Raw genomic sequence first — 21,376 nt, forward strand, 5'->3', positions numbered from 1 at the left:
GGGAGAAGAAGGAAATCTAACTTTATTTATTTATGCCTTTAAAAAATTTTTTTTTTTTTTAGGGCTGCTCTCACGGCATATGGCAGTTCCCAGGCTAGGGGTCTAGTCGGAGCTATAGCTGCTGGCCTACACCACAAGCTCATGGCAACCTCAGATCCTTAACCCACTGTGCGAGGCCAGGGATCGAATCCACCTCATGGTTCCTAGTCAGATTCGTTTCCGATGTGCCACGGCAGGAACTCCCCGGAAATCTCTAACTTTAAACTGACTGTACAGAGTTAAGATCTGACTCTCAAGGTTAAAAAAAAAAAAAAGATTTCTTACCATAGGCTTGGTGTCAGACGACAGGCCTAAAGAAGTAAATAAAAAAGTTTTATTTAATATTTTTAGAAGTCATAAAAAAGTTGAGAGTCTTCAAATTAAGTTAAGCATAGAAATCATACATAAGTTTCCAAAGGAGACAGGCTGGGGGGTAGGGGAATGGGCTGGGGTCTGGGATGGAAATGCTATAAAACTGGGTTGTGATGATCGCTGTACAACTATAAACATAATAAAATTCAATGAGTTAAAAAAAAAAAAGAAATCATACCTAGGACAACAACTGTCCTTTATCCTATGAAGTGAAAGGAAACGCAGAGATTACATCTAGAGATCACATCTATAATCATTGCTGACGGGAACATAAAATAGAATAGCCACTTTGGAAAAGTTTGGTGGTTCCTCAAAAGTTAAACATGGCGTTTACCATATGACCCAGCAATTCTACTCCTAGGTATATACCTAAGAAATGAAAATATATTATCTATACAAAAATATATATGAATGTTTACAGCAGCATTAGCCATAGTAGGCAAACAGTGAAAACAACCTGAATGTGCATCAAGTAACGGACAGACAGAATGTGGTACATGAGTGCAATATAGTATTATCCAACAATAAAAAGAAATGAAGTACTGATACATCCTAAAACAGAGATGAAGCCAGAATACTTAAGTTAGAGAAGCCAGTCACAAAAGACCATAAACTGTGATACAGCTTATTTGAAAGCAAATATATATATAGAAAAAATTTAGTGATTCCTGGGGTGGGGGGCATAGGAAGTATATGAGTAAAACTGCTGAAGGGTATGGGGCTTCTTTTTGTGGTGATGAATATGTCCTAAAATTAGACTGTGATGATGACTGCACAACCCTAAGAATATATGAAAAACACTAAATCATATACTTTACAGGGATGAGTTGTATGAATTATATCTCAATAAAGTTGTTAAAAACTTTACTAGGAAAAAAGACATCATACCCAAACAAAAGAGTGGAACTACTATCATGAGTTAAAATTATGACCTCTTAGAGTTCCTGCTGTAGTTCAGCGGGTTAAGAACCCGACTAATGGAGTTCCCGTCGTGGCGCAGTGGTTAACGAATCCGACTAGGAACCATGAGGTTGCGGGTTCGGTCCCTGCCCTTGCTCAGTGGGTTAACGATCCGGCGTTGCCGTGAGCTGTGGTGTAGGTTGCAGACACGGCTCGGATCCCGCGTTGCTGTGGCTCTGGCGTAGGCCAGTGGCTACAGCTCCGATTCAACCCTTAGCCTGGGAACCTCCATATGCCGCGGGAGAGGCCCAAGAAATAGCAACAACAAAACAACAACAGCAACAACAACAAAAAAAAAAGAACCCGACTAATATCCATAAGGTTTCGATTCCTGGCCTCACTCAGGGGATTAAGGATTCAGTGTTGCCACAAGCTACAGCACAGGTTGCACACGCAGCTAGGCTTGCTATGGTCTGATTTGATGCCTAGCCAGAAAACTTCCATATGCCATAGGTGCGGCCCTAAAAAGAAAATTAAAAAAAAAAAAAAAAAAAAAAAATCATGGCAGTTCCTGTTGAGGCTCAGTGGTAATGAACCTGACTAGTATCCATGAGGATGTGGGTTAAGGATCTGGCGGTGCCATGAGCTGCGGTTTAGGTCACAGACATGGCTTAGATCCCATGCTGCTGTGGCTATAGTATAGGCCAGCAGCTACAGCTCCGATTCGACCCTAGCATGGGAATTTCCACATGCTGCAGGTGTGGCCCTAAAAAGCAAAAATAAACATATTTTAAAAATTATGACTTCTTAGAGTCAATGTTCTGTCCTGAAATTATCACTAAGAAAGCAAGTAGTATATTGGCCTGTAGGCCCAATCCTAATCTAGTCAATAATTATTTGCTTAAAACTTTTCAGAATTTTAAGCAATCTCAATCTTAAAATTGGTTCCCTAACTGTTCACTGTAAACATTCGGTCATGGTACTCAACTGTGCTAAGGACTATTAGGTATTTTCATGTTCTCATTCATAAAACAATATTTCCTTTTAATGTTGCCATATCCTCTTCTTTTTTTTTGGCCACATCTGCAGTGATCCCACACCATAGCTGTAACCAGAGCCATAGCAATGACAACAACAGATCTTTAACCCAATGGGCCAGAAGGGAACTCCCCCAAATTCTATTCTTTTAAAAGCTACTCTGTAGTTCTAAGATTATATGAGTAGCACTGTGAATGTTATCTATACATTATTTATTGGTCAGTTTTCCTTTTTAGGCTAAATATTAATTTTTTGTCTTTCTTCAAATACCACCATCTAACAATATCTTTAAAATTTTTATTGTACCATCATCAATCCTATTATCTCTCTCTTGACATAATTAAGTGCCAGAAATTTTTTGTTGTTGTTGTCTTTTTAGGGCCGTATTTGCGGCATATGGAGGTTCCCAGGCCAGAGCTCAAATCAGAGCACAGCAACGCCAGAACCAAGCTGAGTCTGCAACCTACACCACTGCTCACGGCAATGCCAGATCCTTAACCCCCTGAGCGAGGTCAGGGTTCAAACCCACATCCTCATGGATGCTAGTCGGGTTCATTAACCACTGGGCCACGTCGGGAACTCCCAGAAAATATTTTCTCAGAGTGACAGTGACCAGAATTCTGCTGGTCTTTTTTTTTTTTTTTCCCCCTGTCTTTTCTAGGGACGCTCCCTCAGCATATGGAGGTTCCCAAGCTAGGGGTCTAATCAGAGCTGTAGCCACCGGCCTACGCCAGAGCCACAGCAATGTGGGATCCAAGCCACATCTGCAACCTACACCACAGCTCAGGGCAATGCCGGATCCTTAACCCACTGACCAAGGCCAGGGATCGAACCTGCAACCTCAGGGTTCCCAGTTGGATTCGTTAACCACTGTGCCACCATGGGAACTCCCTCCTGCTGGTCTTTCAAAAGGAGTATCGCAAAACTCCATAAGATCTTTAGAAGACATTTTAATAGACTTAAAACTACTGACAAGTCACTAGGAAAACTGGATTGGATCTGGAGACTACATTTAAAGCCCCCGTGAACAAGTACTATGTTCTTTTTAAAAAGAATAACCTACAAAAAAAAAAAAACCCTTTTTTCCTAATTTACTCTACAAATACGTATTCATTGCAAAAATTTTAAACACAGTAAAGCAAGAAGTCACTCCAAAATTCTACCAGAGATAATGAGTGTTGTTGATTTAGTATACATCTAATCTTTTTTCCTTTACATACATGCACTTTTTTTTTTACCAAAATGGGAAAATACTACAAATATTATTTTATAACTTGCTTTTTCCACTTATCTGACAAATATTCTTCAATACAATTTTTAACATCTGCATGGTCTTCTGCTGTACCATGGTGCACATTTATTTAACCAATTCTCTACTGTATATTACAATGTTCCCAGTTATTGATCACTATAAATAATACTATGATAATCCTTGTGGCTAAATCTTTAAGCGTAGCCAAGATTATTTCCTTGTAAATTCCTAGAAAGTAAAAGATACTTTTCTCTTTTGCCACTTACACTAGGCAGTATAAACTGGACAGGTACACAATAATTACATGCTGAATCGATACGCTAGAATAAATAAGGTACTAGAAGCGTCTCTGAACATGTCCAAGAAAAGGAAAACAAATGCCGGCACTTTCCTTATTCCCCCCTAACTTCGGTTATTTTCTCTAAATTGCCCAGTAAGGCAATTTAGAGTATGGTTTTACCTAAAGCAAATAAAGACGTGAATATAATAACCTTTTAAAGGGTTCTAATGCTAAAAAGTTTAGAGAAATGGAATCTATTGTGCCCAAAAAGTAAAAAAAAAAAAAAAAACAACTTTCTCAGATGTCTCTGTATTCTTACCTTTTGATGGAACTGAAGAAATCCCAAATCTGTAGAAAGAAAAACAAGCTAAATTTTAGGAAGCTGTTCACACTCCTGGTTGTCTGTCTCCGTTTTAAGTGTACATATGGCACTCCTTGCTTGTGATCTCAATCCTTGCAATCATTAGCTAATTCTAACAACCCCATGAAAGAGGTTCAGTTGACTCTTTTTCTCACCAAGAATCCAGAGAATAGCTAAAAGGAAGTCTTATCAGAGTTGAGAGTAGCAGTGAGTTCCTGACTTTTACCTATTATTAAAAATTCTGCTTGATGATAAAATCCAAACTATATCATACCTTTCTTTTAATCAAGGCCTCTATTCTCTTAAAATCAACAATTACATGTAAAACCTAGGAACCCACTCCCTTAGCTTCCTAGTGTCACTATCTCAGGTCCAAAAGGCTGGGGACACTCACCTAGCTGCCCGGGCAGCTTTCTTACTTTCCAAGCTCACAGGTACATTGAATCGTTCAGCTCTCTTCTGCATCCTCTAAGTGATAATGGACAAAAGAAGTAGAAGAGAAAATTCAATTTCTGGTTTCCTTCTTCTAAAAGAAAAGTTGTTTAGAGGTGCGTATCTTTAGAACATCATTTTTTTTTACCAAAATGGGAAAATACTACAAATATTATTTTATAACTTGCTTTTTCCATTTATCTGACAAATACTCTTCAATACAATTTTTAACATCTGTATGGTCTTCTGCTGTACCATGGTGCACACTTATTTAACCAATTCTCTACTGTATACTACAATGAAAAATACAATCAGGAGTATTTTCTTGAAGTCTAAACTGACAATCCTAGAGGATATCAGGTTGTATCCAGCCCAAGGCTTAACTCAACAGCTCTTTCCAGAAAGCAAACACAAAAAGACTATTATTACATTCAAGTCCTCAAAAACAAAAGGGAAAGGATAAAATAAAACCCACATTCTGCATCAAGCCAAGAAGACAAAAGCTGTGTTTGGTTGACCTTTGAAAATGGATCAAAGGAACAGCTTGGTTCCAACACTAGTTGTACTCTTTCAGTTAGAAATGAGGCAGTGCTGTCCGATGCCACCTCTATTTTAAAGGTACAAAAAACCCAGTGATCTTGACTGGAATCTAGTTTCAGATATCTTGAGACAGAATCCAGAGACATTTCAATCTCAACAGCTAGCTAGTAGTAACTTAAGAGCAACATCGTCTCTTGTTACTTATCATCTATTCCAAGATACAATTTTCCCGAACTTCTAATAGTAGTTTGTAAACATCTTAAAAAGAGTTAAGACCAGAATACGATACAAAAAGACTAGGGCTTTAAAGTTGACTATGCCAGTCCATGTATTTTCCCAAGTATAGCTGGTGGAAAAATCACCAATACCACAATCTGTCAGTACTGATTGTCTGCCTATGAGTAAATTTTTTTTAAAGTGATGATACAGAATAAAGAGTAAGAAACAGGAAGATATATACAGACTGCTCTTCTGAAAGAATACTTACCTCGGTCTGTGGCATTTCAGATGTAATTTTTACCACTTTTTTCTCTGCTGCCCTGGAAAAGAGATTTTTAAAATCAGAAAACTTCTATTCTAAACCAAAACCTTAGAATTGTATAAAAATTCACCTGAATCATGTCCTTTGTCCCATTATCTCTCTGCCACCCCTTAGACCAAAAAAACCATGAAGCTCATTAGATCTTCAATTCCTTGAACTGTCATCTATTGATAAAAGAGTTCAAACAACAGACTGCATACTTTGCCAGTGTAAGAAAGTAACCAGAAAAGAAGTCTGGTTAAATACATCGGGCTTAAGGGAAACACTCAAAGGACACTAGAAACCATTTCATTTACTTTAAGGAACTTTAAATGTACTTCTGGACTAATGACTGTCTGATCCTCATTTAAATATCTGCTCTCAATGTTCATCACAACAATTAATGAGTGCTCTACAAGGTCTGGTTTCCTTCTTTTACAAATCCCTTATTTCTCCCATGGGGACCATAGCTCCACGCTGGAAGAGTCAAAGTGAGACAAATAAAAATGCCAAAGGGAGTAGGAAGAAAAAAGGCTAAGGGGAGTCTGAATTAGGAAAACATGGTAAGTTACTAGTCAAAAGGTTTAAGAGAAAACAAAAGAAGGGGGACCAGAGGGGCGGGAGACAAAATTCGGAAGTACCCAGGATAAATGGAAGGGCATTAACCCTCCACCAAACAACTCCCATAAAACCGTGGGTCATAACCAGTCTCATTAAGGTCCCTCATTTAGAGACATGGGCGGCTTTTGTTCTGATATCCCGGACACTTTTTCCCATTTGATGCCCTGAAAGGTAGTAATGGTTTAATGGCATTTTCAGAGGAAGCAATTCTGGAACAGGAACTTACTCTCTCCTCCATCCTTTTGTTGAAGGTCCCTGAACTGACAGATAAGCAATGAGAGCCCCCTGCTGACCATAACTAAGTCCTGCAATATTTAACTGTCGGCTGTGGGGGTGGGGGAATCAAACTAGGAACAGAGGTCTTTAATCTCAAAGACAAAGCAAGGGGAATCTCCTTTTCGATGTTCAAAGAATCTGTATTAGCCCTGTATATTCTGACTTTTAAAGAAGTATCTGATTTTTTTCCATTTCCTGGCCATCTTTCCTTCCCAAACCCTTTCCATTTTGTAGAGGCAGAGAGGGACACTGAAGTTTAATGTTTTACTTGAAGTCCAATGCCACTAAGAAAGCAGTTCTCTCCATCAAACCCCAAGCTAATGATTTCTTCCACATCCCCATCTTAAAGCACAATCACTGCAGTACACCTTATGGTAGAAAAGCATTGGAGGGAGGAAGCTTCCTTTAGCTGTTTAAACTCCCTCAGGCACAATTAAGTTCAAGCAATAAATACACACCTTATTCTGGGACTCATGGGAAATTTTTTCTCATCACTAAGGAGTTTCTATCATACCCACAGTCACATACACAACAATCTCCAAACTACAGAGACCCAGAACCTTTTGTACATACTATCCCTTTAAAGAGCAAAAACACAACCCCTCCAACGCACACTTTTAATTTCCTTGTTTAGAAATTCATTGATAAAATTAAAGTTAAAAAAAAAACAAGAGAATTACACATTTTACATATTATAAAGATAATGACCTCCTACAAATTTTCAAATTCACTTTTAACCCACACAGGCCAATTATCTCTATATTTACCTTGTCTTCCTTCTTGCCCCTTAAGTCCCCAAAACCTCTCTACTCTAAAGCTATCCTATTAGTTCATTTTCTTAAGGCATCATATCTAAACATAAACTTCCTGTGATGGAGTTCCTGTTGTGGCACAGCGGAAATGAATCCAACTAGTAACCATAAGGTTGCAGGTTCGATCCCTGGCCTCACTCAGTGGGTTAAGGATCTGACCTTGCTGTGAAGTGTGGTGTAGGTCGAAGATGAGGCTCGGATTCCACGTTGCTGTGGCTGTGGTGAGGACCGGCAGCTACAGTTCTGACTGGACCCCTAGCCTGGGAACCTCCATATGTTGTGGGTGTGGCCCTAAAAAGCAAAAAAAAAAAAAACAAAAAAACCAAAAAAACAAAAACAACAACAACAACAACAAAAAACAAAAAAAACCCCAAACTTCCTGTGATGAAAGATAACTAAATGGCTTTAGAAAGCAATAATATTTGACAAAATCTAATAAAACATTAAATGCACGTTCCCTGAGATGCAGCAAATCCATTGCTAGAAATTTATACTTGCATACATTAAAAATTAGTTGTATAAGGACATGTAGCACTACATTATTTGCAATTATGAATAATCTAAATGCCCATCAACAGGAGACTGGTGAAATTATTGTTCAATCATAGAATGGAATGCTATTAGTTGCCAGAAAGAATAAGTTGATAACTACTAAATCTGGGTGATGGGTTCATGTGGATCTATATACTATTTTTTATAATTTATTGTATGTATTTATAATATCCCATAACAAGCTTAAAAAAAAAAAAGAGACCTACCACTTACTAGGAAAATTATCCATATTTAATAGGATTGACAGGAGTATTAAATACGAATACATGCAAAATACTTAGAATTTCACCTATTATATAACTAATGTTTAAAAGAGGATATTATTACATGATATAGAGCGATCTCCATATGTGGGGGGAAAAAAAATCAAGAAACTGACAATACACATCATGTATACAAATGTATCCATACACACACCACAGCCACACACCACCATGTTAAAATATTTCAAAATAATATACTGAACGGAGATCCTGTCATGGCGCAATGGTTAACAAATCCGACTAGGAACCATGAGGTTGTGGGTTCGTTCCCTGGCCTTGCTCAGTGGGTTAAGGATCCAGCGTTGCTGTGAGCTGTGGTGTGGGTCGCAGACGCTGCTTGGATCCCACGTTGCTATGGCTCTGGCGCAGGCCAGTGGCTACAGCTCTGATTAGACCCCTAGCCTGGGAACCTCCATATGCCTCAGGAGCGGCTCAAGAAAAGGCAAACACACACACACACACAAAAATACTGAAAGAGTTCCCGTTGTGGCTCAGTGGTTAACGAACCCAACTAGAATCCATGAGGACTCGGGTTTGATCTCTGGCCTCACTCAATGGGTTAAGCATCTGGCGTTGCCATGAGTTGTGGCATAGGTTGCAGATGCGGCTCGGATCCCACGTTGCTGTGGCTGTGGTGTAGACCAGCAGCTATAGCTCTGATTGGGGAACTTCCACACGCTATGGGTGCGGACCTAAAAAGACCAAAAAAAAAAAAAAAAAAAAAAGTATTGAAAACCTCTGGGAAGTCAGGTGGGGGTGGAGACAAGATACTTAATTTTCAATTTATATATCCCTCTATGTACTATTTGACTTTCTACTTATACATATATTGCCTTTTATAATTAAATGGATTAATACGGCTATAAGAAACAAAAGTGTTAAAAAGGACTCAACTGTTCTTAGTGTGCTGGAGTTAAGACAGCCAGATGTTTGTGGGAAACACCAAATAAAAGATGCTTATAATCAAGCTTGTGGAATAATTTAAGCAACCAAGATCCACTTTTCACTCTAGTACTTTGTCCTCCCCTCCTCCACTGTAAATCAAACAGGAAGAGAGAATACAGCATTACTTGAGATGTAACCTCTGTTCAGCATCTTCCTCCATTACAAAATTCTTTACATGCAGAAAACCTTCATGATTCTCTATACAGAAAGAGAATCATCCATTAAGGTGATACAGCAAAGCCTAGGAGAACTAAACTTTACCTGGGATTGAAGTCTCCTGGTCCTAATTATGTATTACATAACCCAGAGACAACCTACTTTGCCTTACTGGGACCAAGTACTTGAAATGAAGTAGACATTTCTGAAAATACGTGATCTAATGAGAAATGAAAAAGCCAATGCAAACGTGTAGGAGATGAACAGAGTGAAACACTAAAAAACCCAGACCTGTCTGCTCTGTATTCATTATAAAAAAGGGATAGTTACACATCAACAGTTTTTTCAGGAGGTTCTTCCTCTTTGACAGGCAGTTCTATGGGCTTCGGCTCTTCTTCCTAAAACCAAATGAAACAGGACGGTTAATGTAAATTAAGAGTAAATACCTGTCAAAGAGAAGAATATGAGACTGCCAAAATGAACCAGTCTTTCAGAAGCTGCATTCCCCCTTTATGCTCCCCTAACAAGTTAGCATATAAGCCCTCTAATATCTGCTGCTCAGCAATGTGACCAAGGCAGTGGCACATTGCCAGGCTAGTGACTAACCTTACTCTCTCCAACTCACCTCTGTTTCATCTCCCAGTACATCTTCTTCATTTGCCTCCTCTTCAGCTAAAGAATATTAAAATATTTAGGTCAAGCCCTGCTACAAAACCATCTTGATCACTGCACTTAGGCTAAAATTATAATCAGTTTGTTGCCCCAAAATAAAATTCAATAATGAAGGCAGAAATGATGTTCATAAAATGTGCTCCACATGGAGAAGATAAAACTATATTCTCTACCTAATATCAATACGAAGTTGAATACCAGCTAGACTGAAGGATTAAATGTGATGAGGTCAAACTATAACATTCACAAAAAGTAATGTGTGAGAATTTAGTGGTGGGGAAGAATTTCTCAAAAACAAACCAAAAAACCCTAAAGCAAAAGTAATATGCAAAAAACTGCAGATTTTTCAAACCAGGGAAGGACACTACAGAAAAAGAAACAATGACAAAGACGACATTTGTGTCTATATATACGGTTACTAGAATATAGAAGAAATGTCTGCAAACTAAGTAAATGATGTGAATCCCATCAGAGAAAAGGGCAAAGGAGAAACCCAAAGAACCACAAACAAAAGAAATGTTTAGACTTTTTAAGTCACCACAGAAAAAGAAACAAATGACAAAGAAGATATTTGTGTCTAAAACCAACATGGGGATAATTACCAGAATACTGAAGAAATGACTGCAAAGGAAGTAAATGATATGAATCCCAAAAGAAAAATGGGCAAAGGAAAAAGGTAACAAACCACAAACTTTTTAATAATTCGAGGAATGTAAATTGAAACCACCAAGAGATAAGCAAAAATTAAGTCACTTGACAAGACGATGTCAACTTTAGGTTTGTGGAGGAGATATAAGAACCCTCATGTACTGATGATGAGATTTATAGAGCAATTTAGAAAAACAATTTGGCAGTGTTTAGTCACATTAAGTATACATTTATGTACTTATCAGCAACCCCATTCCTGGGTATATAACCCAGAAAGACTCTCAGGAATTTAAGGGAATATGAAAGAAATAGTTCCGGAGGCAACAAAGGAGCATCAGTCACTGAGTGAACTAAATAAAACGTGGTAAATTCTATACATCAGAATAACCTTGCAGGAATTAGAATCAATAGATTAGATGACCATATAGCCACACACCCCACAAATATATCTTAGAACATGGTACTCTGAGGGAAAGGTAAGAAAAATAAAGTAAGACTATGGCCGCATTGCCAATTACATAAAAATACTGTACACCAAACAACACTACCTGGCTTACAAGGACAAAGACAAAAAATATATACATTAGAATAGCTGGGGCAAATGGCACAGGAATAAAACGGAATAAATAATAAAAATTAGAGAAGGATGACACAATGCCTCAAATGAAGTTGTTTTTCTTTTTAAAAAGGTGGAATTAGAGAATGTCAGAGTTTGAAGGGACCAGAGATTACCTAGGTTCATGGATTTCAAAGGTGGAGACACTTGTCTCACTTCACAGACCAGAACAGACACTTAGCCATGAAAACAGTGGCCATCCTAAATTACCTAGTAAATTTCTGGCACGAGAGGAATCAGAAATCAAAATTTTCCAATTCTGAGTCTAAGGATACTTGCTGTACCATACTACCTTCAAAATATCTGCTGAGGAGTTCCCTTTGTGACAGTGGAAACAGTGGTATCTCTGCACCACCAGGATGCAGGTTCAGTGCCCAGCCTGGCACTGTGGGTTAAGGATCTGGTGTTGCTGCAGCTGTGGCATAAGTCACATATAGCTCAGATCTAATCCCTGGCCCAGGAACTCCATGTGCCATGGGGTAGCCAAAAAAAAGGAAAAAAAAAAATCTGCTGAAATATAATCACAATGTCTTTTCTTAAAAGGTGGTGGTGGGGAGTGGTATTTCTTTCTTTTCACTATAACCACTGTTTTCGATGACCAAGAGTTTTCTGGACAGAGTTAATTAAGACCTCACATCATCAACAACTTACAGGAAAAGAACTCTTCCATATGGCAGAGCTTAAAAATTAATCCCCACATTCACATTAGTCTTTGCCTCCACAGAGCACTCACCATGCTCTTCAAGATATGCCTGGAGCCTGTTGATGAGATCTTGTTTTATTCCCTTGGTCTCCAAACCACGAGCAAGACACTCCTGCTTTAGTTCAGCAAGCTGAGAAAAAAGAATAAAGCTTTTCCTTAATTTATAGAATGAACCTGGTGGGAGTTAAAAAAAAAAAAAAAAAAAAAAGAGGTAGTTCTCATAAGAAAGAAAAAGAAAAGAAAGTTCAACTCCAAGCTACTGCTCTTAATCCCACCAAGCCTCTAGGTCCACAAAGACAGTCCACCCCTAACAATAACAATATCCAATATACAAGAGGATTTTTCTTTTCCTTTTTTTTTTTAACTAAAAAAAAAGCTGCATTAGAAGCATGCAGAAGTTTTGGGGTCAGGGATCAAATGTGTATCATGGCTATAACCAGAGCCACAGCAATGACAATGCTAGCTCCTTAACCCACTGAGCCACAAGGGAACTCCCAAGAAGACTTTTATAACAGATGGTAAAGAATATCCTACTTTAATAAAATTCTGATCTATTCATGCATTTATTTATTATTATAAAATCTCGGAGTTCCCGTCGTGGCGCAGTGTTAACGAATCCTACTAGGAACCATGAGGTTGCGGGTTCGGTCCCTGCCCTTGCTCAGTGGTGCTGCCATGAGCTGTGGTGTAGGTTGCAGACGCGGCTCGGATCCTGCGTTGCTGTGGCTCTGGCATAGGCCAGTGGCTACAGCTCCAATTCGACCCCTAGCCTGGGAACCTCCATATGCCGCGGAGCAGCCCAAAGAAATAGCAAAAAGACCAAAAAAAAAAAAAAAAAAAAAAAAAACTTTAGTTATTTTCCTAAATAATAATTGTACCAGTTCATGTAAGAACGAATCTTTAGGGAGTTCCCGTCGTGGCTCAGTCTGGCGAATCCAACTAGGAACCATGAGGTTGCGGGTTTGATTCCTGGCCTTGCTCAGTGGGTTGGGGATCTGGCGTTGCTGTGAGCTGTGGTGTAGGTTGCAGACGTGGCTCGGATCCTACACTGCTGTGGCTGTGGCATAAGCTGGCAGCTACAGCTCTGATTAGACCCCTAGCCTGGAACCTCCGTATGTCAAGGGAATGGTCCTAGAAAAGGCAAAAAGCCAAAAAAAAAAAAAAAAAAAAAAGCAGATTCTCCTTACTATCAATTATCCAGGTCCTTTACTGCAATCTACCATATACAAGGATACAAGTCTGATCACAGCAGAATTAGGTAGATGTATTACCCAGCTTAATGTTAACAAGGAATGGATTAAAGGATTTTTGCCAAAATGGAAAAAACTATGTAATGGCGTGAAACAGAGCTCTGCTAAAGGTTTTTTTTTTTTTTTTTTTTTTGATTTTTTAAGGCCACACCTGCAGCATATGGAGGTTCCCGGGCCAGGGGTCTAATCAGAGGTACTGCTGCCAGCCTACACCACAGCCACAGCAACCCGGGATCCGAGCAGATCTTCGACCTACACCACAGCTCACGGCAATGCCAGATCCCCAACCCACTGAGCGAGGCCAGGGATCGAACCTGCCACCTCGTGATTCCCAGTCGGATTCATTTCCTCTGCGGCAGGACAGGAACTCCCTGCTAAAGGTTTTAAAATCAGTAACTTGACTAAAGATATAACAAGTATGCTTATCAACTTTGCAGACAATAGATGGAAGGAGAATTGATAAATTACTATAGACCTAAAGGAGTGGATGGCTCTTTAGGGGAAAACGATGAGCCAAAATGAAGATTCCATTTAGAAGGAATAAGGTATACTTATAAAGTACTACACTTACATTAGAAATTTAAATTGCTCAAAAACCAGATGAACAAGATCTGGTTCAACAGTAACTCAAAGGATAAAGACCCCAGTCAGGGTTTTAGATGATTACAAGTGCAAAGAGGGTTAACAGTATGATTTGCTACCAAAGTAATTCTAGGTTAAGGGTAACTGAATAAATAGGATCTATATTAAATGATGTAATAGCCTTACTGGGCTCTACATCCTCATTTTAAGAAGTATGATGACATCCTAAGCTAAGGACAACCACCAAGAAAAGGAAGGTTCCATAAACTCTGGATGCAGATCAGTGCACAAGAAGATATCTGTCCTGAAAAAAGACTTTGCTAGTTTTAAAGTACATATCTAAGACCAACCAGTAGAAGTTAGAAAGCAGATTCCTATGGAAGAAAGACCTTTACAACTAAGGGAGTATGCTCATTATCTCCAGAAGGTTTTCAATCAAGGCAGCATTGGGAAATGGAAAGGGGGAGATTTTTTTTTTTTTTTTTTTTTTTTCCTGATTGGGCAGATTGAATGTTCAGTAAGTGGGGAAGGCAGGCAGGGAGGAATGCTATATGAAAAACTATTCTACTCAATGAGCCCACAGGTAATCATCCCTTAAAAGTATGTTGTGGTATTGTCACTGCAGTGGCTGGGGTTGCTAGTGTGATGCAGGTTTGATCTCTGGTCCAGGAACTTCCATATGTCAACCCTCACCCCCAAACAAGGAACACACACAGCCCCCATATAATGTATGTATACACGAGATGCTTGACATAGATAAATTAACACTAGCTGAATGTGGGAAGAAGTTTTTTAAGGACAAGGGTAGGAGGGAAACTTTTTATCATATATGGTTTTGCTACCTTTAGAATTGTGAACTTGTACATGAACTATCTATTTAAAAATTAAACTTTCAGTATCAATCGAAACAAATTACTTTTCAGTATTAATGAGGCATTTTTCATTCTACCTCACAGAAAAAGGACTGATCAATTGACTACACAACTTTTCACATTAATCATTCATTGATCTGTGATTTCCACTAATTTACTAATCTTGAATTTTGTTTTTTTTGTTTTCCTTTTTTGGCCCTCGGTGTATGGAGTTTCCAAGCCAGGGATCAGATCATAGTTATGACCTAAGCCACAGCTGCAGCAATGCCACATTCTTAACCCAGATCTCTGTGCTAGGCCAAGAGACTGAACCTGAGTCCCAGCACTCCCAAGACACCACCAATCATGTTGTACCACAGCAGGAACTCCTAATCTTGAATTTTGATTCAAATCTTTCTTATCTGTTCTTTCTTTCTTTCTTTTTTTTTTTTGGTCTTTTTGCCTTTTCTAGGGTCGCTCCTGGGGCATATGGAGGTTCCCAGGCTAGGGGTCTAATCAGAGCTGTAGCTGCTGGCCTACACCAGAGCCACAGCAATGCCAGATCCAAACTGCGTCTGAGACCTACACACACAGCTCACGGCAATGCCAGATCCTTAACCCACTGAGCACGGCCAGGGATCAAACCCGAAACCTCATGGTTCCTAGTTGGATTCATTAACCACTGAGCCACGATGGGAACTCCTCTTATCTGTTATTTCCAGACCTGTCTGTAAACCTTTGATGAGAGACATTTTACATCACTTATAACTTCGTGCCAGTGGAACTGAAATTTCAAGTACTAACACCTACCAGGCAAATGGCTAAATACTTCGTAGTTTTGGGGGGCTTTGTTTGTGCATATGGTTTTTTGTTGCTTTTTTCTTTGTTTTTTGTCTTTTTAGGGCCTCACCCACAGCATATGGAAGTTTCCAGGCTATGGGTGGAATCAGAGTCTTAGCCACTGGCCCATGCTACAGCCATAGCAATGCCAGATCCAAGCTGCATCTGTCACCTATGCTGCAGCTTGAGGCAACGCTGAATGAGGCCAGGGATCAAACCCACAACCTCATGGTTCTTAACCTGCTGAGCCTAAAAGGAACTCCCAAGGGCTAAGTCATTTCCTCATTTAATCCTTACATCTATGTGGTTGGTATTATGATCACATTTCATAAATGGAAGAAAATGAGGCTTAAATTTTTATTTGCTTAAAATTACCTAGTGGAGTTCCTCCTGTGGTGTAGTGGTTTAAGAACCTGACTACAGCAGCTCAGGTTGCTGTGGAGGCATGGGTTTGATCCCTGGCCTGGCGCAGTGGGGTTGAAGGATCCGGCATTGCCTCAACTGCAACATGGGTCACAGTTGCAGCCCAGATTCAATCCCTGGCCTGGGAACTTCCACACACCGAGGGTACAGCCACTTAAAAAAAAAAAAAATCACCCAGCTAGAAAATAGTGGAGCCAATACACCAGTTCAGATCTCTTTGATTTAAGCCCAATTATAACCACCAAGATAAAGCACTGCTGCTCTCACGTGCACACTCTATTTCTCTCACCATTCCTCTCTCACCTCTCCTCCTCAGCCTCCTTGCTAGGTCTTCTTCCACCCAACCCTGTAAATACAGATATTCACTAAGATTCTGGCTCTGGCCTTCTTATCCTTCCACTTGTATCAAAGGCTTTTTCACTTCCCAGAATACAATTATTGGCAAAATATACCTTCAAAATATATCCAGAATCTAATCCCTTCTTGTCTTTCTTAACATACAAATTATCATAAAAACTCTTCAGCCCCTGAACCTCATTATAGTTTATTCTCAACAAAGTAGAGTGATCTTTTGATAATTTGAGTCAGAACATGTCATTCCTCTATTTGAAAATCCTCCACTGGTTTCCTATCTCATTAAGGGTCAAAGCCAGAATCTTAATGATCACCTCTAAGGGCCTCTTATAATACTTTGCACAAGGCTCACTCTTTCACTTCCTCCAAGTTTTTGCTTAAACATCACCTTCTCAATGAGGCCTTCCCCTAGTCATTTAAAATTATAATACCCTTCCTCCCACTACACTCCCTATTTCTATTTTTCTCTACAAATCTTATCACTATTTGATATACTATAATTTTTACTTACTTATTGTGCCTTCCCCTAGCAAAATATAAGCTCCATGACACAAGTTTTTCTGCTTTGTTCGTTGCTATATGTTCATTACCTATGGTAGCTGGGACACAGTAGGCAATTCATATATATTTTTGAATAAGTCTCAAACCTTTATTATCAGACTTCTCAGCTCTTGAGCAGGAGACCCACATTCCCAAATGACTACTACTGGTATCTCCTAGTCTATGTCTCAAAGGCACTTATGCCCCAAACTGAACTTTCCTGTGTAAAACTGGCTTCTCCTCCTCCTCCCAACCTAGACTAAAGGTATCACTATTGGGAGTCAACTTTCATTCCTCTCACATCTAACTGACCTATAAATATTTATAATTCTATATCCTGGGGGTTCCCGTCGTGGCTCAGTGGGTAACAAATCTGACTAGGAACCATGAGGTTGCGGGTTCAATCCCTGGCCTTGCTCAGTGGGTTAAGGATCCAGTGTTGCTGTGGGCTGTGGTGTAGGTTGCAGACTCGGCTTGGATCCCGTGTTGCTGTGGCTGTGGCGTAGTCCAGAGGCTACAGCTCCTATTCACCCCCAGCCTGGGAACCTCCATATGCCGCGGGAGCGGCCCAAGAAATGGCAAAAAAAGACCAAAAAAAAAAAAATTATAATTCTATATCCCAAATTTATTTCAAATTCATTCCTACTCTAAAAGCTACTATCTTACTTCAAGTCTTAATAAGTTTACTCACCTGATAGTTACTGAGTACCCATTATATATCAAGCATTATCTCAGAAAAATAATCATAAACAGAACAGAAAGAGTTCTTGCCCACATAGAGCTTACATTTTAGTAAGGAAACAAGGCAATCAATGATCATATACATGTTTAATTGATTAAAAAAAAGAAGTACAGGGAATTCCCTTGGGGTACAGCGGGTTAAGGATCCGGTGTTGTCACTGCAGCAGCTCAGGTCACTGCCGTGGTGCAGGTTCAATTCCCAGCCCGGGAGTTTTCACATGCTATAGTGCAGCCAAAAGTAAATTAGTAGTACAGGGGCCTATGAAAGTATTTAAAAAGTGGTCTGACCTTGTGTATGGACGGACAGAACCTATCCTACCTAACGGTTCCTTGGATAAATGGGTTTTTTGCTTGTTTGGGGGGGGGCGTGGCTGCATTCATGGCATATGGAAGTTCACAAGCCAGGGCATGAATCTGAGCCACAGCTGTGACTTATGCCACAGCTTCGGCAATACCAGGTCCTTAACCCACTAAGCCACAGGAGGAACTCTGGATAAATGACGTTTGACTGATACCTGAAGGGCAATAGTCAATTAGACAAAAGGTATGGGGGACAGGGGTGGCAAAACCATTGTGGCCAAAAGCATTTGTAAAGGTTCTGAGTCCTGAACAGTGATTAAGAACATGGGTTTTGGAGACAGTCTGCCTGGATTTGAGGCACCACTTACTAGCTGCATGACCTAGGGCAAGTTAACCAATCTCTCTCAGCTTCCACTTTTCTCATTTTGAAATGGGGACAGGAGTTCCCGTCGTGGCGCAGTGGTTAACGAATCCGACTAGGAACCATGAGGTTGCGGGTTCGATCCCTGGCCTTGCTCAGTGGGTTAACGATCCGGCGTTGTGGGTTAACGATCCGGCGTTGCCGTGAGCTGTGGTGTAGGTTGCAGACGTGGCTCGGATCCCGCGTTGCTGTGGCTCTGGCGTAGGCCGGTGGCTACAGCTCCGATTCAACCCCTAGCCTGGGAACCTCCATATGCCGTGGGAGCGGCCCAAGAAATAGCAACAACAACAACAACAGCAAAAAAAGACAAAAGACAAAAGACAAAAAAAAAAAAAAAAAAAAAAAAGAAATGGGGACAATACAGGTATTTACCTTATTAACTTAGGATTACTGTGAGAATTAAATCAATTAATGTATACAAACAGCTTTGAACCATGTTTGCTACACAGTAAATCCTATGTAAATTCTGGGAAATGAAATAAAGCCACTGTATTTGGAGTGTGAGAATGAGAAACTAAGCTCACGAGATTGGCCGGATATCAATTAAAAGGTTTTAAGCAGGGGAGTGACTATTATAATAAAACTTAACTGGTGAAATTTCTGCCTCTCCAGACCTCATCTTCCTTACTGCAGAAAGAACACAAAATGATCACATCAGCTCCTCCTTTCAAATTTCCAAAAGCTCCCCACTTTCTGCCTACATGACACACTTGGCAGCCTTTTTCTGTATCACTCCAATATACCTCTAGTCACACAGTTCACCAACTTTCCTTTCCAAACTATCTCCAACCATCAACACACATGCACTTTATTCTTCAACGTTACAAATGTCTCACTGTTCTCAACACTCTAGTACACCCTTGTTCTTTCCCCTGCAGTTCCTTTTCTCACTACTGATTGAAAATTCAGTACTATTACAGTTCAGAGCATTTTCACTTACAATTCAGCTTCTCTTTCGAACTGTGCTGAAATGACTGCATTCCTACGAAGTCTTCAGAAATTTGCAGTTGATGTGAACTTACATATCAATTCACATAGATAATATTTTTCCTTCCTACTTCAAAGCTTGTTCCTTTCCTCTGAAAGCCCAACACTAAAACCCCAAATTCTCTTCATAAAAATGGAAAGTTTTGTTTTTTTTTTAAGAGATACTCCTTGGGTCAACCCAAAAGTCAGGATCACTCCATCAAGATCAACAGTGGAACCGAACCAAATATTAACCATCCTAGATGTCAGAATTAAAGGCATGGGTTCTTAACCAGAGGTCCATGGACTCCTCAGGGCTACAAGGTAGTCCTATGAAGCCCCTCAAATTGCATACAAGTATCTGTACATGCCTCTTTATGGGGAGAGGGTCCATACCTTTCATCAGAGTTTCAAAGGTATCTGTGACCTCCAAAAGGTTAAGAAGTGCTCTAGAGAAAAAGCAAAGACAAGCAATATATGATTAAAAGACTGACTCTTTTTTAGGCTGTCAGGACTGCCTCATGTTTCCTTAGACTATACTACCAGAAATCAGGTCAGAGGCTATTATCCAATCAAAATCAAATTTAATACAGAACTGACGAATACAGTTTTTTATGGAAGGAGGAACTCCATAAATCAACACAAAATCCATAAAGTCAAGTCACAAGGCTGGTGACTTTATGGGTTTCAAAAATGTAACTAATATGAAGGAAATATTAGATCTCCTATTCATATTTCCTTTTTATCCAATTCATTCAAAAATTCCTTTCCTATTTTGTAACATAACAGTATAGTAGTACATAATTTATATAAGTACACAAATAATGGAGATGGTCACTCAACTCTGTTTACTTGTCATCCTATTAGGAGACCACTGATACAATCTGCACATTTCAGTACTAAGTTAACTAACTCCAAGATGACACAAAAGCTCACTAGTACAGCTTAGAATCCAAGAGTAAGAAATCTATCAACTTTCACAGGAAGACAAACTGGTGTCAACTAATCAGTGACTAAAAGGACCTCTCTCCACCCTTACTTTCCTTACACTTTAAAAACAAAACAAAACAAAACTCATCAAGCTTTAAAGAATCGGTTTTCAGCTTGGGCTAAATCAGCCTGGTTTGCCAAAGGTTCCCCAGGATGTGACCAAAATATGTGATGGGGAAACTACTTGTGAAGCACAAATGGACAACTAATCAAGATATTCTCTATTAATTCACCTTAAAAGAAACTACTCTTTTCTTCCAGGAAAATAATAATCTAAATACGAAAAAGCTATCAAGATTCCCAAGACCCAACTTAAAACGGCTTCTGTGATTGAGTGTCACCCAGTGGTGACACCAAGAGATGCAGGGTCCACCTGCGATATGAATTGGGACAGAGGTAACCCTAGCCTTGGAAATATTTTCCCAAAATATTACAGCTCTGAGTAAGCCATCTTCCAGGTGGGATGTGGGGGTGGGAGGGAGGCTGGCAGACGGAGAACTGAGAGAACTCAAAACTTGTCAATCTGGAGTATCTGCCTTCACTACCTCTTTAGGTCTCCTAAAGTCCAGGGCTCTAAGGGGTTGGCCTATCTTCGGAGGCCTCTCCTCAGGTTTCAAAGTTCGCCCGGGGGCGTCCGACCACCTAAAACAAGGGGGTGGAAGCATTTTCTGGGTCAAGTTTGAGACCTAGCTAGAAACAGACCAAGTGCCATCATCTGCTACCGGGAATCTAAGCTTTGGACAACAGAAAAGCGCCAACCCAGGGAAGAAAAAGGGGTCTAGAGCCCGGCTCGGGGCCAAGAGGGGACCACTGACGTAATCCCGTCTGAAGAGAAACAAGAGAAGAGGTTGAAGGCACTTACACGACCCGGTGGGAGAAGTGTCGGACGACACAACGCTGGAGGAGGGAGCTGAAGTAACAAGTAAAGATACAGGAAAATCGTGAGGTGAAATGGGAAATCAGGGAAGGCGTAGTGGGAAAGGAGGAAGGCACAAAAGAACTACGGAGGGAGCCAGGAAAAGAAGTGAAAGAGCCTGAAAGGAGAATATTCAGGAAAAGGCGCAAGCCAGCCGGCAGAATTCGGCCTCCGGAAAAGTCCGACCCGGCCCTTCCCCCTTCC

At 40.0% G+C, this 21,376-nt stretch overlaps 1 protein-coding gene and 1 long non-coding RNA gene across 2 annotated transcripts in view; both read right to left on the minus strand.

Moving 5' to 3' along the window:
* SARNP (SAP domain containing ribonucleoprotein) overlaps positions 1–21,376 on the minus strand; it is a 59,390-nt gene that overhangs the window by 37,387 nt on the left and 627 nt on the right. The window contains exons 2-8 of the mRNA XM_003126256.4: positions 12,029–12,128; positions 9,985–10,031; positions 9,690–9,757; positions 5,702–5,753; positions 4,637–4,710; positions 4,201–4,229; positions 325–350 (exon numbers count right to left, since the gene is read on the minus strand). Of these exons, the coding sequence (XP_003126304.1) occupies positions 325–350; positions 4,201–4,229; positions 4,637–4,710; positions 5,702–5,753; positions 9,690–9,757; positions 9,985–10,031; positions 12,029–12,128 (396 nt within the window). The remainder of the gene's footprint in view (positions 1–324; positions 351–4,200; positions 4,230–4,636; positions 4,711–5,701; positions 5,754–9,689; positions 9,758–9,984; positions 10,032–12,028; positions 12,129–21,376) is intronic.
* Positions 18,629–21,376, minus strand: LOC106510299. The gene is made up of 3 exons (XR_001308700.2): positions 20,802–21,376; positions 19,663–19,715; positions 18,629–18,927 (listed from the first exon to the last, which is right to left on the minus strand). It is a non-coding gene; the product is annotated as an uncharacterized LOC106510299 (long non-coding RNA).

This window comes from Sus scrofa, chromosome 5, assembly GCF_000003025.6.
Source record: "Sus scrofa isolate TJ Tabasco breed Duroc chromosome 5, Sscrofa11.1, whole genome shotgun sequence".
NCBI lineage: Eukaryota > Metazoa > Chordata > Mammalia > Artiodactyla > Suidae > Sus > Sus scrofa.